The 19,160-nt window shown below is 42.7% G+C and overlaps 1 protein-coding gene across 1 annotated transcript in view; it reads right to left on the minus strand.

Moving 5' to 3' along the window:
- ndnf (neuron derived neurotrophic factor) overlaps nucleotides 1-18,580 on the minus strand; it is a 26,290-nt gene extending 7,710 nt beyond the window's left edge. The window contains exon 1 of the mRNA XM_033023649.1: nucleotides 18,221-18,580. Coding sequence (XP_032879540.1) covers nucleotides 18,221-18,240 — 20 coding nt within the window. The 5' untranslated portion in view covers nucleotides 18,241-18,580. The remainder of the gene's footprint in view (nucleotides 1-18,220) is intronic.
- Nucleotides 18,581-19,160: the final 580 nt, after the last annotated feature.

A 19,160-nucleotide genomic window follows, 5' to 3' on the forward strand; every position in this document is an offset into this window, starting at 1 on the left:
AATTCCTTCCATGATTTACAATTAAAGACTGATCATTTTGAGGAAGTTATTTGGCCAAGGGATTCTTGTACATTTCTGCGTGCACAGAATACTCAAAGCGGAATGATGGAACACAGGAATTATATAAAAAACAAGTCAACCTGATAACTGATAGCTTGGTTCTCACCTCTTCACAAGAGAATATATTTTTCACTTTATGTCAGTATCACCAGAATGTAAAGAACTTTCCTTTAAAATAAGGAGTTTATGAGCACAGTTGGTAATTAATTTGACATTTCTCAATTTTGAGTAAGATGTTCATCCAGGAAAGCAAAGTGTAGCAGTTAAAGATGTAACCAATTGGTCTGCATTTAAAAACTGAATATATCTGGCTACTCCCCCATCACCATCTCCTGTGTTCCATGTATGCAGTGGCGGACTGGGCCTAAAGATATTGGTTGCCAGGAGACAAAGGGGGCCCAATTCATCAGGGGCCCACTTGATATAGGGGGCCCACTTCATCAGGGGCCTACTTGATATAGGGGGCCCACTTCATCAGGGGCCCACTTGATATAGGGGGCCCACTTCATCAGGGGCCTCCTTGCCATCGGGCAAGCTGACACCCTGCATGTATGTATGTATGTGTGGGAGGGGAGTGAGAGCCAGCAGTATACAGTGATTTTCAGTGGTCTCACCCCACCTTGCATGTCTACATGCCATTGGTAATTTATCCAAATAATTTTATTATGGTGAAACTCACCTCTCAGTACATCTAACAGGAAAATAAAGTTTAAAAACTGCCTGGCTCATAAATTCTGAGGCAAGTCTCAGTCCATAGAATAAGTTAGAATAAGCTGCAAATATTCCAGCTTGGCATTGCCAGTGAAGAGCCTGCTGAGTGAATCTCGCAGCTCTTCTGCCACGTTCAACAGATAAGAATTGGTGGAAAGTGACGCAATGTTTGGTAAGCGCGCTCAGCAAGAGGACTCCCCACCAGAGACACAAGGTTAGAACGTTAAAACTTTGTACTTTGTACTTGCACGGAGATGCTACTTAAATAAACAATTTCTAACACAGATTAAAGTTAAAAGCAAGAACTAAACTAATAACTTACCAAAATAACTAAGATTATTACATATTTTTAGATTTATACATATTTTGGGATATGAAAGGAAAAGGGAGCATCCAGAGGAAACATGTGATAACAGGAAGAACATGCAAACTCCATACAGATAACACTGGAGATTAGGATCAAACTAAACTCTGGACTAATAGTGGAGAAGAACATAGGCATGCCAGCACAGAAACAAGCCCTCTGGCCCAATTCGTTCAAGGCGATCAAGGTGTCCCATCTAAGCTAATCCCATTTGCCTGCATTTGGCACATATGCCTCCTAACTTTTCCTATCCATGTATCTGTCCAAATGTCTTTTAAATATTGTTTTAGTATCTGGCTCAACTACCTCCTCAGGCAGCTCGTTCCATATACCCACCCTGCTCTGAGTGAAAAAGTTGCCCCTCAAGTTTGTATGAAACCCTGTCCTTCTCTACTTCAACATATGTATTTTTGTTTTTGATGCCTCTAGCCTGGGTACAAGAGTCTGAATTCACCCTGTCTGTTCCTCCCATGATTATAAACACTCCTATATTACTGCTCAGCCTCCTGCACGACAAGGAATAAAGTCCTAGCCTGACTAACCACTCCCGAGAGCTTAGCCCCTCACATACTGGCAACATCCTCTAAATCTTCACTGCACTCTTTCCAGCTTAATGACATCGGATAGCAGGTTGACCAAACCTGAACACAGTACTTCAAGTGTGGGCTCACCAATGTCTTTATATCTGTAACATAACATGTTGAATGTCAATATTGAAATAGTGCTATTTTCAGTGGAATGAGGTGGGATCTCACTACAGTAAAATTAAACCATGGATTGGCAAGCAATAGTGTAAAAAAAGAATGAGAAAACTTTACAAGATGTATCAGATACAAACTAGGTCCATTCCAATTTGAAGGAAAAGTGGAGAAATCAATGATAATGCTACTTGGATGACAAAAGATGGAGAGAATATGAAGACATTTTTTTAAATGTTCAATTCATGTTGAAGTCAATTCTTCAAATAAGAAACAGACCAAATACAATAGGATTGCAAAGAAGAAAATAACTCGGCAAATAAATTCTTACATCATGATAGTATTCACTACATTGTGAGTTTTGAGTATGATGTATTCATCAAAACTAATCTTGTCTAATGAGTAGTACTGTGGGTGGGGGGGGGGGGGGGGGGGGGGGGGGGGGGGCACAGGGTTGGTGGATGAAGATTGATCTGATCCCATTGTTTTTGCATGGCCAAGCACACAATCTTTCAAAATCTATTCAAATATATATTACCTCAAAGTTATTTGTCAGAGTTTGCATAGCTAAAATAAGCTAACACCATTATGCTATATGTGAATAAATCCCAAAGTACCTGTAGTTCTACAATAATGGTTGTTTCCATACTGCAAATTGGATAAAATGCTATTGATGAATTAGTCAAAAGGGCCTTGATGGGATCTATCCCAGGATACTGAGGGAAGCAAGAAAAGTGATTGCTTGGGCACTGATAGAGATCTTTGTATTCTCTTTAGCCACAGCTGAGGTGTTGGAGACTAGAACTGGCACTGTTGTTCCATTGTTTAAGAAGGGCAACAGGTATAAAGGAAATTATAAGCCGGTGAGCCTTACATCAGTGGCAGGGAAATTATTGGAGAAGATTCTTGGGGACAAGAATGACACACATTTGGGAAAGCATGGATTAATGAAGGTGAATCAGCATGACTTTGTGCAGGGGAGGTACTAACACAAATTGGATTGAGTTTCTTGAGGAGGTAACAACGATGATTGATGAGGGTAGAACAGCTGATGTTGTTTATGTAGACTTCAGTGAAGCATTTGGCATGGCAGGGTGGTCCAGAGGAATAAGAGAGACATAGGATTCACAAAGAGTTGGTAAATTGGATCAAAATTGTCTTACTCATAGAAGACAGTATGCAAAGGTTGAGAATTGTTTTCCTGACGGGATGTCTGTGACCACCAGGACTTCCATGAGGATCAGTACTGGGGCCTCCGTTCGAAAAAAATGCAGTAATGATTGGTTAAAAATGTAGAGGGTCTGATTAATAAGCCTGCAAGTAACACAAAAGTCTGTGGAGTTGTGTTTAGCGAGGAAGACTGTGAAAGGATGCAACACGATATAGATTCATTTGGAAATTTGTGTCGAAAATTTGGGCAAATGATATTTAATCTAGGCAGGTGTGAGGTGTCACATTTTGGGAGGCCAAATGCAAGAATAAATATACAGTAGATGCAGAGTAGTGTACAATAAATGACAGTGCACTTAGGATGTTTTAGAAGGATTTTGGGGTGCAAGTTCATAGCTCCCTGAAAGTGTCAACACAAGTGGATAGGAAGGTAAAGAAGGCATATGGTATTCTTGCCTTCTTCAGTTCGAGACTGAATATAAAAGTTGGGAGCCTCATATTCCGGGCTTGCAACCTAACAGCATGCACATTGAATTGTTCAATCTCAGGGATAAAGCTCATCCTTCTCTTATGCCAAGTCTCCACCTCCCCCACACACAAAAACCATGCTATTTTTTCACAACTCCATCCTGTTACCCATTTCTTTTTTTACATATTCCACTTCTTCCATCTGCTCATCACTCATCTCACCCTCCACCTGGTCCCTCATTTTACTTCTCCCACTCCCCCACTCCCCCAGTTCCCTTTTTCTTTTTGTATCAGTTTGCACCTACTGCACCCTTTTGTCCCCCCCCCCAACACCTGACTCATCTGCTGATCAACCTCTCCATACCTAGGTTCACTTATCATTTGCCGGCTCTTGCCCTACCCATTCATCTCACCTTTTTATTAGTACAGTCCACTCTACTCAATTAGGCTGAAGGAGCGTCCTACCCAAAACATTGTTTGTCCAATTCTCATCAATTTTGCCTGAGCCGCTGAGTTCCTGCAGCAGTTTGTTTTTTTGCTCCGCATTCAAGCATCCAGTCTCTCGATCAGAACTGAACACAATACGCCGTATGTGCCCTAACCAACATTTTAGACACCTGCAACATGGCTTCTCAAATTTTAGACTGATATTCCCACCCCTGGAGGATTCATTGACATCCATTCACTGCAAATTCCATGCTGGGAACCAACAGGAGTCTGCAGTCGCCGACAACAGCAGCAGCAAGAGGGCCCATGAAGATTCCCCCGAGTACATTTTCGTAGGGGCGAAGTTGGTCTGGGCTGTAGATTTCTTGTGGCGTGACTGCAGGGGACAGGTCTGGGCATGGTTGGGGTTCGTAACCGAGGAGCAAGCCCTGAAGCAGGTGAGCTGTAGCAACCTTTGAAAGAGAACGAGTAGCCAGCAACTGGAGATTCGGGAACCTCGACTTCAGCGTGGGTACTTGAGAGTCAAGAAGTGAATGAAGAAGGAATAAGATGAGTGAAAGAATAAAGGGAGTTGGAGTAACTACGATTGAGGAGGACCAAATGAGTGGGGAAACCTAGCGAGATAAGGTAAAGGAGTGAGAAAGCAGTTGGGTGAAGGAGGAGAGCTGAAAGAAAGGGTGCATGCAAAAATATGTGACTATCTTCATTGCCACTATTCATGGCGAATAGAATAGTCTGTACTTGGTCTGTATTCTGTGGAAGCGAGGCATCTTAGATGCTGAAGGACTGCTGAAGTAAATAGAATAGTGAATTAAATAGCGATTTTGCAAGTTCCCATTATTAGGCATTAATCACTATATTTTTGTTGCAAGCCATCCATCATTGCTGAGTGTAGATAAAAGTGCTGGAGAAACTCAGTGGGTGCAGCAGCATCTATGGAGCGAAGGTCTACCTTCGATTTTCAAGCATCTGCAGTTCCTTCTTAAACATCATTGCTGAGTGTTGTTCCACACACTCCCTCATGCACTGGTTCTCCCATGTCCTGCCTCTCTGGCTCGGAAGCCCAATCCGCAAAGCAGCCAGAGAGAGACAGCATGGAGGCCGTGTTCGTAAAGGTGCAGAAGGATCGGCTCACATTGCCTGCGACCACCAGAGAACGGGCAATATTGTGGACCACCTTCAGAGGTTTCAGGGAGTCAGCCTGCCTCTCCACAGGAGCAATCGGTGGGGAATGAGTTAACCTGGCCAAGAGTTGGGAAGGTGACTTCCCTGACTCAGTTGTGAGATGGAGTGACGTAGCCCATCAGCCAAGTTGGACCACCAACTGGTGCCACCTTGCCCTGATCTTGCTGGCTGGCAACTGAGGAAAGACAGTAGCTGGTTCTCAATGGGGGGGGGGGGGGGGGGGGGGATAACACACTACCCGAATCAGATTTACATTATTTTGACGGTATGCAGTTTAACTTTCTCCTCTGAGAAACGGATATGCCGAGTGACATTTACAGTGTAATGACAATAAAAATGTCAATATTCATTTGTTATAATTTAGTCCATTTCGTCCACAATTCATGTTGTGGCATTTTGAATTTGTCATGCAATTAAATTCAAACTCTGTAATGGAATACTGTATTGTACAAGTGCAAACAACATCTATCTTCTCTAACACGACGAATACAGGAAAACCTTACAAGTTATTCACAAGAGCACGATAAAACAAAATGAGAGCACAGAAGTTATTCACGGTCATCTGTGGACGTGCATTGATGACAAAAGTATCCGGATATCGAGATTCTAAGAAAGGGTAATATGTCAGACATTGGAACCATGATAGCCTAGATGATTGGATTACCTCAGATTAAAAAATAGGTCTAAACCATACTGTTGCATGCAAAGGGAACATTTAAAGATTGACCAAAGGAAATTAGTCTATCTCGATGGATCCAATAGAGCATGGTGCTTGCAAAACAAACAAAAAAATCCCCTTTGTAGGGGGGAACTGCTGATGCTGGTTTACATCGAAGATAGACACAAGATAATAGGCAATAGGTGCAGGAGTAGGCCATTTGGCCCTTCGAGCCAGCACTGCCATTCAATGTGATCATGGCTGATCATCCCCAATCAATAGCCCGCTCCTGCCTTCTCCCCATATCCCCTGACTCCACTATTTTTAAGAGCCCTATCTAGCTCTCTCTTGAAAGCATCCAGAGAACCTCCCTCTGAGGAAGAGAATTCCACAGACTCACCACTCTCTGTGAGAAAAAGTGTTTCCTCGTCTCTGTTCTAAATGGCTTACTCCTTATTCTTAAACTTTGGCCCCTGGTTCTGGACTCACCCAACATTGGGAACATGTTTCCTGCCTCAAGCGTGTCCAAGCCCTTAACAATCTTATATGTTTCAATGAGATCCCCTTTCATCCTTCTAAACTCCACAGTGTACAAGCCCAGCTGCTCCATCTCTCAGCATATGACAGTCCCGCCATCCCGGGAATTAACCTTGTAAACCTACGCTGCACTACCTCATTAGCAAGAATGTCCTTCCTCAAATTAGGGGACCAAAACTGCACACAATACTCCAGGTGTGGTCTCACTAGGGCTCTGTACAACTGCAGAAGGACCTCTTTGCTCCTATATTTGATTCCTCTTGTTATAAAGGCCAACATGCCATTCGCTTTCTTCACTGCCTGCTGTACCTGCATGCTTACTTTCATAGACTGATGTACAAGGACCCCCCGATCCCGTTGTACTTCCCCTTTTCCCAACTTGGCGTCTGGAGTACTCCAGATATGCTGGAGTAACTCCGCGGGACAGGCAGCATCTATGGAGAGAAGGAATGGGTGATGGGTCTAAAGTAGGGTCTCGACCCGAAAAGTTACTAATTCTTTTTCTCCATAGATGCTACCTATCCCGCTGAGTTACTTCTGCAAACAAAATCCCCCTTGGCACTATAAAACTTGTAATATTTTCTCTTCAACTAACTTTCAGAAAGACAACCAAAATAAATCATGAAACCATCCATCAGGAGGCCAATTAAACACCCAACGTCGTGTTTGCAGAGCAACTACTTCATGAAAACCCAAATTTCACTCTTCCGTAATTCCAAAATGTGTGTGTGTTGGTTGGATACATAACATAGGCTGTCATTTGCTACAATAATGGACAACTCATCACCTGCATCCTGATGTAGAATCTTGACCTGAAAGGTCGACTGTTCCTTTGCATCCACAGATGCTGCTTGACCCATTGAGTTCAGCTAGGAGCTTGTTTTTTGTTTGCTTCAGATTGCAGCATCTGCAGTCTCTAGTGTCATCATATACTTGCTCATCCATACTCACGTGACTGTTAGACTTGACTATTTTGATTTCCAGCAGAGTCTGACCTCTCATCATTCAGCCTCATGAACATGATCTCATTCAAAATTCTACCATGTATGTTACATTTCAACAAAGCCATTATCTCTGTGTGCTAGTGTACATACACAGTGCAGCACAGGAACAGGCCCTTCGACCCATAATGTCCGAGTCCAACATGATGCCCAGTTAAATGTATCCCCTCTGCCTGCATGTGGACCATGTTCCTCTATTCCCTGTCTATATGTTAATCGTACCTGTCACCATCTTGGCAGGTCGTTCCAGTTACACACCACACTCTCTGTCAAAAAACAAATGGCCTGCTCACCTCTTTTAATCTTAGCCCCTCTCATGTTAAAGCTATGCCCTCTAGTCTTTGAAATGTCCATCCTGGAAGAAAGGTTCCAACCCAATCTATGCCTTCCACAATTTGATATACTTCTATCAGCTCTCCCATCAACTTCCGATGTTCCAGAGAAAACAATCCAAGTTTGTCCAACCTCTTTTTGCAGCTAACCCCCCCAATCCAGACAGCAGTCTGGCAAACCTCTTCTGCCTCAATGTTCAACGCTTCAATTGGCTCATGATCCAGCGATATCTTGATTCGAACATCATCGTTTTGCCCTTCACGTTACAGGTATTGTCATGCTGTCTCTGTCAACCTCGACCAGCACTGGAACACTGGAACACTGTATTCCTCCGATGTTTCTCCTTTACACCATCCCAGTTTCAATCACTCCAATCTTTGCCTCAATCTATCTGAGCACCAACATCTGCAATTCTCTTCCGCGATACTTATACTCGTTTACCTCTCTGTTCTCCATTTAGGATCTCTTGATTAGCCATTCCTTTTAACCACTGATCTTAAAGTCCATTGATAAATTTGTATCAGATTAAGTTTCAAAATGCGAGTAACTGCTTTTGGATAGAGTCCTTTATTGTGGCCGAAATATAAATCTAAATTTAACCTGGAGGAGTACGCAGGTATAACGTTTTTACTGTACAAACGGTTTTACTGTACAAAAAAAAATTTGATGGTGTAGCTGGGCATGAGAAATTAGTCAAATAAAAAAATATTTTTCGTACAGTTTTCTCCACTGTGGTCCTGGTATCTGGTGATTTATTGCCGAGACTCCGATGCATTGAAAGCGATTCGGACATAATAGACTTGGGACTGGGCAGACAAGGGGTGGGGGAAGGGGCACGTTCTAAAATGAAGTATGTTAACACTGAAGAGATCATTACTGTGACCTTTTGGAAAACCAAGCTAGCAGGTCAGCACCCGGGATGGGACTGGGCGCAAATTGCCGATTGGAATTATTCTCTGGCTGTTCCATCCATCGCGTCCGGCAAATGTCTCCTCTATTTACAGATATTGATTGTACTTATGATTGTTATTCCTCTCTCTCTCTCTTTAGATCGGTGTCTGGTGATTGAAGGTATTGCTTGCACCCTGGTGCCAATTGTCCAAGGAGCACTTTATCATTTAGTACAGGTTTCAGACGCCTGGCCTCCTTTTGACCCCAATAGACATATTTCTTGACAGCTCTTTGCAGTAACGGTTTTCCATTATCGGGGTTCATTAATAGCAGTGAGCCCGCTGCTGGAGTCTACACACATTTCTCTTTCATTGATCGAGTTAAAGCGGCCACTCCGCCACATCTGGTCATTTTTTAGATTGATTTTAATGGCTTGCATGACCTCAAGAAGAGATGTGTGATTATTTTTTAATCAGGAGACGTGTCGTTCAATCATTTCTAGAATTAAACGTTTATTATTTTGGTTGTGGATTAACTGGATGGATGTTATGATTTAGGTTTGAATTTTACAAGTTCGAATTTATTGATAGGAGCCTCGCTTGTCACGGCAGCGCCGCCGATATAATTACAACTGACACGTGAGCAAGGCTGTTCCTCTTTAAAGCTGCAAGGTCGCGCTTCGGGGAGCATTATTATTGGCACTGAGAGCTGAAACTGATCAGCTGTGGGCTGTCAAGCAAAGTATTGGGTTACAGCAACAGCCCACTCTCCCCAGCCCCAGCTCCGTCTCTACACTCTGCGAGTGGGTTCGCGGTTACAATTCTCCTGGCTGAAGCTTTTCGGCGATGTTAATGCTCATGTGTTTAGAAAGTGTGGGTGTCGATACAGTTAGTGGACGTTTGTGTTTGGGTCGGAAAAATATTTAACTCCCGCGATCCACTTTACCTCAAATCCCCGTCATATTCCTCACATCGTGCCCGCCAACCTTCCCATCTCAACTCCCCCGCCCACCGTTATCCCCCACCATCCCTCCCACACGATTCTTTCACCACTGCGCACCACCCTCCCCGTCCTCTCACCCGCCACCTCGCACTAACCACCCCCTGATCTTCCCACCCAACGTGCCGCACTATTCCCCCAATCCTCCCCCGCCATCCCACCCACTACCCGCATTATCCACCTCCCCTAGTCCTCCGACCATCCCACACTTTCCTCTCAGTTCATCCGCCCACCACCTCGCACTATTCCCTCCGCCCTCTCACCCACCCTACCTTCCACCATCCCCCTGTTCTCCCACCCACCACCCCACATTATCCTTTCTACCCACCATGGCGTACTATCCCTAGTTCACTCATCCACATCCCGTACTGTCCTCTTAGTTCTTCCATCACCCCCCCGCCCCCCCCCCCGCTCCACACTCCAACTATTAGCATTCGGTAGTCTTGAAATAAATTATGCACAAATCCTGCTGTCATATTTTGCATGACTGCAATCGAGACGAACCTGGAAATGTTACATTGCCGAAAACACGAGGGTTTGTTTAAATCCCGGCATCTGGAACGGATGGAGCGCAGTGGTTTATTATAGGGCAGGGAACGGGACGATTGGGAAGGATGGACAGAAAATTACAAGGCAGAGCAATTCGGAATTGTAGCTTTGTTCTGCGTTCTTTTATGCGCCACTATAGTTATACCAACAAAACAAAATATCAGGAATCCGAGACATTTTCAGGGATTTATGGTTCCCGTTTCGAATTCCCTTCGCAAATGCAAACGGTAAAGCTTACCCTCCAATCCTCTCTCCTGCCACTTTATGACTGAATAAGAGAAGCTTTCCTATATGGATCGGTTGTTATTTTAAACTCTCTCCGAATTTTGGCTATTTGATAAACGGGTCCTAAACGTAATCTCACTAAGAATTATGATGTGGTATCAGTTGAAACGATTGGTTATTTTGTCTGTAGGTGAAATTACAATCGCCGTTGAGTCTGTCCCCGAAACATACTTGTCCAAGTATTTGGTCATCTGTCATTTTATCCCTTCCTACGGGTCTTGCCAAAGTTTGATGGTTTTCTTTGTCAAATCGGTTAGAGGCACTTTATTCATGTTTGGAGTATTGCAAACCACTGGCCACATGCAAAAATGGTCGGTCTCGGAACTGATGTGTCTGCTGGGTCTTCGTTAGTTCTTCATCCAGGAGAAAAGGAATATAGCTTACCATGGGAAATGGGATTGTTGAAAGGGCTGCTTAGGGCATGATGATGGTCTTCTTAATATGAATGACAGGAATAAAACACCATCTTAAAAATTGAGAACACGGTACAAAGAGGTTTTCGCCTCCGGATGAGTGGCGAAAATCGAGTAAGACTGAGTGAAACAAAAGTTTCAACCCTGTTAATTAAAATGCAATATAAATTATTACTCACATGGCTGCAAGACATAAAGCTGGGAGAAATATAACGCCACAAGTTTATTTTATTTGTTGGTTTAATATGAAGCAAGATGACTAAATTGAGTTGATGCTATTGGTCAAACATGGTCTAATTAGAGGGGCTGAATGGCTTCACGTTCTTTTGAAAGAAAATAATAAACCACAGGTGGCAGAATCAGAAACAGAGAAAGCATGGAACGAAGATGCAGTGATCATCATTTAATGCGGATGTTGTGGAATATGGGACAGAACATCAAGCAAGCAGGAATAATGAGAGTGATCTGAAAGTAAAACATACAAAGATGGCAAAACCAAAACAGAGGGCCAAATAGATTGATAAAGTGAAGGTGGGAGAGGACCTGAAATGGAGAGGACAACACTATGGAGAGATGAGCAGATGAATATCTAACTGAGATCGTAGATATGTGAGGAAGCAGATGTGCTTGATAAGGAGTTGAATTGAGTTTGGTTTATTGTCACGTGTGCTGAGGTACATGAAAAACTTTTGTTGCATGCTAACCCATCAGCGGAAAGACAATACATGATTACAATTGAGCCATCCACTGCGTACAGATATATGAGAAAGGGAATAACATGAATAATGCAAGATAAAGCCAGTAGAGTCCAATCAAAGATAGTGCAAGAGTCTCCAATGAAACTAATTAACAGAGCAAAGGAGAGCAAGAAACAAAGTTACTCTTCTTTGAACAATTGATTTAAATCTTTTTATTTGAATTTCACAGCAATTTGCATACATACAATGATAACAGACAGTGACAGTCAAGGCATAATTGTGCAACAGTATGTAAGCGACCCTCAAAGCCTTTACCCTTACCCACCTTCAACCCACCCGAATCAGGTCGGAACCAAACGGGGACAAACAACACTCACATACATACACATCCACACAAATATGGTAAGATAAACGAAACAAAAAGTACTTTAAAAAAAAAATTAAAAAAAATAAAAAAGGGGGGTCACTAATAACAGTAAATAAGTAAGTAATTAAATAAATAAGTGTGGGGAGGGGGGGGGGGTTAAGGGGAGAGCAGCTGCAGTAGAGCAGAACAATGGTGGAGAGCACTCAGTCCTCTTCCGAGTCTGGGGACAAGTTGAGAGAGTTAACAAGTTCCAAGAAAGGGTTCCATGTATCTAGGAATGTCTTGGTAGAGCCTTTGAGAGAGAACCTAAGTTTTTCAAGCTTTAAATTGTAAAGCACCTCCTTAATCCAGCGGGTGTGTGTCGGGGGACAGGTGAGCCTCCAGTTAAGCAAGATCAGTCTCCGGGCTAACAAGGTTGTAAAAGCTAGAACCCGTTTCACCGCAACAGAGAGGTTGGTGTTGGGAAGGGTACCGAAAATGGCTGACAGTGGGTTTGGAGGAATAGTCTGGCCGTAGGCTCTGCTTATCAAGTCGAAAGCACTCCTCCAAAAGGCTGCTAGCTTAGGGCAAGACCAAAACATATGTGCTGGGGTACATGAAAAACTTTTGTTGCATGCTAACCCATCAGCGGAAAGACAATACATGATTACAATTGAGCCATCCACTGCGTACAGATATATGAGAAAGGGAATAACATGAATAATGCAAGATAAAGCCAGTAAAGTCCAATCAAAGATAGTGCAAGAGTCTCCAATGAAACTAATTAACAGAGCAAAGGAGAGCAAGAAACAAAGTTACTCTTCTTTGAACAATTCAGTCTGTCAGCAAGTGCTTGTTTTGAAGGCTACCGTTATTTATGAACCTCCACCTCTGTTCCTTGGGTTAACACGGCTTGTTTTCTTTGTCTATCCGTGAAATCACGTTTAGCACAGAGACTGCTGAATCAAATGAGGCAGCTACTTAGATTCTATATTTAGGTAAGCCTGATTTCAACATGATGAAACATAGCCATGCCACATAGGCAAGACAAATTGAGAGAGGATCCATGGGAGTGTTCAAAAAGGACTAATATGATACAGAACCAAATTTTACCCCAAGGGGCAAGTGATACAACAAAGCAGCTGAGGATGTCATAAAATGTAAAAGAAAAATGAAAAGCAAAACAAAAGCACAGATCCAATTGAAGGAAATTCATATAAAGAACAAGAAACAGTTACCAAACATGATAATTACTTCTAAAGTAAGAAAATAAACATGTAAGGAATTTTTAAAATCAGTAAAATAAATATACAATTGTTTTGGGAGAAAATAAGCTTGTCAAATGTGGTCATTTGAAAACTAACTGCAGTGATATAAATGAAAAGGAAAGAATTGAGACATATATCAAATAAATATTAGCGTCTGTGTTTTCAGTAGCAATATGGTGGATGGTATGCCAGACATCCCAGGCACACTAATGTTGAATTAAGGATGGGGCTTTCCACAAAATTAACATAAATCAAAAAGCAGTACTATAATTAAACCAAAGAAATATAACTACCCAGGACCAGACGGTTTCTATTCTAGAGTTTTAAAGGTCAGTGAGAACATAGCATATTTGGGAAATATGAGTGAGTGAAACTAAGAAACTCTACACCCGTTTTCTTAACATCTGTTATCAGGAAACTACTGAAGTCTGTAATTAAGGACAGAACACCTTGAGAATGTTCAGCTGATTAGAGGAGTTAACCTGGATCTGTAAGGGGTAGCTCGTGCTTGAAAAGAGAATGTCTATGTATTTTTTCGAAAATATAAGGAAGAATGGTGACCTGGTTAGGAATGTAGCTATATGACAGAAGGCTAGAAGGGATAATTGACAGATTCTGCTAATTGACAGGATCTTAACCAGTGGTATCCATCAAAGGTCATTTTGGAGCCTCAGCTACTCTGCAGATGTATTAATGGTAAGATGCTGAGATAGCGAGTTACCTATTTAAGAATGGCAATTGAATAAATTAGACTGCATTTAAGAAGAATGGAAACATAAACATTACAAATATTAAGATTTGTATGTTAATTTGGAATAAAAATGTTTTGTTAATTTAAGTATATATATTGCTGACAAATGACAGACCAACTGTGATATAATTGGTAAAAAGATTGAAATAGTGTATGTCAGGGGAGATAAACACAAAAAGCTGGAGTAACTCAGAAGGTCAGGCAGCATCTCTGGAGAAAAGGAATAGGTGACATTTCCGGTCGAGACCCTTCTTCATGTTGAGAGTCAGGAGAAATGGAAATAGGAGACTTGGGGTCCATGTGCAACGGCCAATAAATTGATGCAGAAAATGGTCAAAATCTGTGTTTCAAATGTTAGCATTCAATTCATTTATATTGTCTGAAAGTAAATAATTAGAGGAGTATTTTGACTGATGCCTTCAAGAATAGATTTGGTAGATAAAGGACATGCTACACCTGTTGCTTGAGGAATATGGCATTGGTAAGCAGTGATGGGGGGGGGGGGGGGCTGGAGTGGATGGTAGCTGGAGATGGAGCTACCAGGTGGGATGGTTGTGACAGTCTACAAATTAGAAATACCATTATATGTGATGGGTGATAGAAATCTGCAATTCTGCTGTGTAAACTACAATTACAATTACCTCAATTGTTAATAAAGGCAAGACATTAAGGAACTACATTGAACGGTGGAACAGATTATTAATGCTAAATGGCCCACTTATTTTCCAATGACAGATGTGACATGCTGAACATGTTTTCATGACAATTATACAAAGTGAAGTGTAGAGGGATTTAGAAACAGATTTCTCCATGTACATAGCTATGGAATCTGGCTCCTTAACAGTAAATTGTTTGATCCTGGTGTGTCCAAAACCCTACATTAGGAAGTTAGAGGATTTCATGACATGTTCAGGATCAATTGAATTTGCGTTCTAAACTTAACAGTAGACGGAAAATCCGATATTTTCCTTAAAAATCCACTTAACCTAGTGCCACATGAAACCTTCATTAAAGTGTACAAAATATAACTATTCACATCTGTTTCCTTTTCAAAAGTGTTACTATTAAAATGCTAAATAGCATGATTCCAGGAAATGGTTAGCGCCGATATTGATATGTTTACTCGTATTAAGTGATGAGCACTAAAGTCAGTGTGGATTAACCAGATTCTAAAATATTTAGAAACTTTCAATGATGGCGTCAAGTTCAAAGTTAATGTAAATTGATCTGTAATCTAATGAACTACGGAGTAGATGGTGCTCCGCCGTCAAACAGTGCGGCGACGAAGGGAAGCAATGATGGAATCATCCTCGTGGCCCGTTATGTTGCACTCTGCACAAAAGGAGACGGGGATTCTGCTTTGATTTATGCTGCGGTCAATTCGCACATTATATTAAGAAGAAACGGAGATCAGTTTACACTGCAAGACGCCCATTATTGCTTTACTCATGTCCGTTTGAAAGTTAGCCACAAACGAGTTGATTAAAGTAACGAGCTCTAATCTGCAAAAGAAGTAATCGCGATTTATTTTGATCTCAAGAAAGATGTTTTAAATATATACATTGAGGCCCTTTGCCATTTCCTGTCCAATAGTGTTAACCCGGGTCTACCTGCCAATTGTGCATTGTAAGAAGGCCGTGGTACATATATTTCGGAAAGGTTTTCATGCAATGTCCCACCACTTCCTCTCAGGGCGACCCCACGTCGCCGGCTGTGCTCACTCTGTAGAATTGCACTGATCGTTTCTGTAAGTCATTAGCAACTCCTTCAGATAGATTTGGCTAGCGTGCTTTTGTGAAATGATGTTTCTGATTTTAGGATTATTACATTTGTGAGATTTTAAACTCGAGATGCTGTATAGTTCTATTGTTTTCAAAACAAACTCCGTCTTCAAAATAACTTGGCCAAGGCACTCTCGTTTAGAAAACCAGACACAACAAAGACATGCTAGAACAGTACTATTTGCATGCTTGAAATGGGCGTTGCAGTAAGATCAGTTTCCTCTGGGGGTTAATTGGGAATTTGAATCCTCTTAAATCGTATTTATTAATGAGTTCCAGATCAGCCATCCACACTGACGGGATATCGCCGGCTGGCGGCAGCTTTAGCAACAGTTTTATATCATGCTATTTACTACTACTGTGTCAAGATTTCACAAACATACACCACAGGCTCTTTGGCTTTTCAGTAGATGATTAATTACTGTAAGTTTTCATTACTGATGATACCTGGAAGTTGAAGCTTCTAATACTGAACATGTGTAGAGTCTTTATAGCAATGCCATTAAAGGGTTAAAATCTTAGTGTCATGATGCGCACCGAGCTGATAGCTAGCTATAGCATCAATGGATTTTGGACAAAAAGGTGGATCTTGCGCATACAGTTTATACAAGCTTTTCTTCAAACCGACAAAAGTTGTTTATTTAAAGCAGAAAGGTGAGAAGAAACGTGAACCGGACAGGATTCGACGTGTTCAAGCCGCCGCAAGAAGAGCAAGCTGAGAAAGGACGCATGATGAAATGAATAGTCGAGGGCAGCGCTCAGAGCGGCGCTTTCTGCGGCAGCTAAGCCTGGTGTCTGTTGATCCAGGCCTGCGCGAACTCAGGTCAGAAAGGAAAAGGTTGCTTCTTCCCGCATGTCCGGGTGAAATGCTAAACATATATCGAACCCTGTCTTCCGACTAAAAGTTAAGATGGGATCGCGCCTGTGCTTTACCGGACCTTGGCTGGGACTGTCCGAGTCTCCGGCAGTGAGGGCGAGGGGTGGAGGAAGTCTGGGTAAGAATCACTTGTACCGGCGGCTACCAGCTAATCTGTCTCTTTCTCTACTTTGATACCAATACAAGTTCGATTTTTGATTGCAACCTAATAACCTCCCAGAAGGGTTGTTGAAAGGGGCGTGTGTTAGCATGATCGGCGCTGCAGCGCGATCATTACCACACTTGGCAAGTCTGTGGTGAGAAAGGGTTAACTGACAATACTGAGTGTAGTCCAACCGTGTGTGTAGCAATGGAAGCGAAATCGTCCATTCGTACAAAACGAAACAACTTCACCTTCACTAATGTTTACGGTGGACACTCAGTGACAAATGACACTCAGTCGTGGTTGACTCGTTTGCTAGTGTTGAATGAAATCTCGAAATCGCGAGACACATGGAACAGCAGATGCTTGAATCCTGAGTAAAACACAAAGTGTTGGAGTAACTTAGCTGGCCAGGTAGCATTTCGGGGAGAAATGGATAGGCAACTTTTCGAGTCGGGACCCTTCCTTAAGGGTCGCCTGTGCATTTCTTCCACAGATGCAGCCTGATCCACAGAGTTACTCTAGCGCTTTGTTTTGATTGGAGACGCGTTTCGATTCCCCACGAAAAGTTTATACATGCACCAAAAGTTTACGCCAGAAATGTGATTCCTTTCTCCGCGGCATTCAAATCAAAAACAAGGTTCGTCATTTCTGGTACATCTGGCAAATGCGAAACTTCCCTGAGTTACCCACTACTGAAACATTTATGTAGAAACAAAGAACTGCAGGTGCTGGTTTACAAAAAAAAGACACAAAGTGCTGGAGTAACTCAGCGGGTCAGGCGGCAACTCTGGAAAACATGGACTGTTCGGTTCGGGACTCTTCACCGGATTGATGTTTAACATGGTATGGACAACGGATATCAGCCCTTTAGGTTTGAGTAACAATAATCATAGACATGAATCAGCGGAATTTATTGGAACCAATTCCCTAATAACATGGGAACAAGACCCATGTATTGAAAATCTGAAATGGGAAAATACTGGAAACACCCAGCGGGTCAGGCAGCATCAATGAAATCGACGTTAAAGCCACAGATGCTGCATGACCCGCTGAGTATTCCCAGCACTTTATGTTTGTATCGCCCAATAACCGTTCTGATTGCATTTTGTGCAGCGCAATTTCAACTAAAGGCAATTATCCCCTTAACCCTTTATGCATCCATACACAAATCAAAAATACCTCACCTGTTCTACATCGGTAAATCTTGAGGTTTAATAATTCCTTAAAACGACTGCTATGTTTCTTTCTTCCCATAATTTGAGCTCAAAGTGAACGCGAACGATTTTTTGAGAAAGTTTGCTGGGATAAAATTGGTTGCTTACGACCACGAAGAAGTGTGAAGGTCCGTTCACAGAAACGCAAACGAATGAGGGGCGTTATTCTGCACCCTTTCGTTTATATAACAAGTGCACCACCTGGACTGAATACAACGGTAATCGATAACATGCACCCAACTACTTTTAAAGCAAATAAGACCATTTTTGACAATTTTGGATCTGATGAGAATTGCATGGTTAATTTTATTTTGCCCTGCGATTTATTTGAGGGTGGGAGAATAGGTGAGAGAAGACATAGTACTTCTTACCTTGACGCAATCATTTGCATTGCAAACTTCGAATTTTGTTAGTCCAGTTTATTTCCCCTCGCTTAAGATTCCACACTTATTTTGGGGGAGCGTAAAGGCAAGACTAGTGCTAGTTGGATGCAATCTGAACCTGGAAGGTTGCCAGAGTGAAACTATCCTTGTCTGTCCAATGCAGCTTTCTGTGTTGTTCTCTTCCAAATTGCGCACAGCCGAGTCTGGGAGAAGCGGATTAAAGGCTGGGTGCTTGCAGGCGACGTGCGAGCATCAGCAGCATCTGTTTATGCTCTGGCTGTCTCACTGAGCTGCTTCCCGCAATACTGTGTAGTCCCCGCGACAGAGGTGCGAGTGAACACAAGTTGGGCTCCAACTCCACACACTCCGTCCACCAATCCGGGCGCTCCGCCAATCAGCTGCACACGCTGGTCTCCGACTGCCCAATCACAGGGCGGCACACTCGCCTCCACCAATTGGGAAAGAGATAGAGGTGGGGGGGCGAGAGCACCAATCGGAGGAAGGGGACGCGCCAGCTAAGCCAATGACGGGCCGCCGCCTTCCCTTTATGAATGAAAACCCCGAGCGGCCGCGGCGCTTGCAACATCCAGCCCGGGACAGACACAGAGTACTGGAGTAACGCAGCATCCCTGTCCCGCATTGTGCGTCCATCCACGGCGCAGACCAGCATCTGCAGTTAGTTCCCTCCTACACATTTCAGCCCGATCCTGAAGAAGGGTCTTGACCCGAAACTTCACCCATTCCTTCTCCAGAGATGCTGCCTGTCCCGCTAAGTTACACCAGACTTTTATGTCCATCCCGAGCCCGGCAACTGGCTAAGAATGGAAATATCTTTTATTTTCCTCCCATTACATTTACAATAATTAGCTGCCAATAACTGGGACAATTTATTAACCAAATTTAGGATATATTCATTGTTCGTGAGCCC

This window comes from Amblyraja radiata, chromosome 1, assembly GCF_010909765.2.
Source record: "Amblyraja radiata isolate CabotCenter1 chromosome 1, sAmbRad1.1.pri, whole genome shotgun sequence".
NCBI lineage: Eukaryota > Metazoa > Chordata > Chondrichthyes > Rajiformes > Rajidae > Amblyraja > Amblyraja radiata.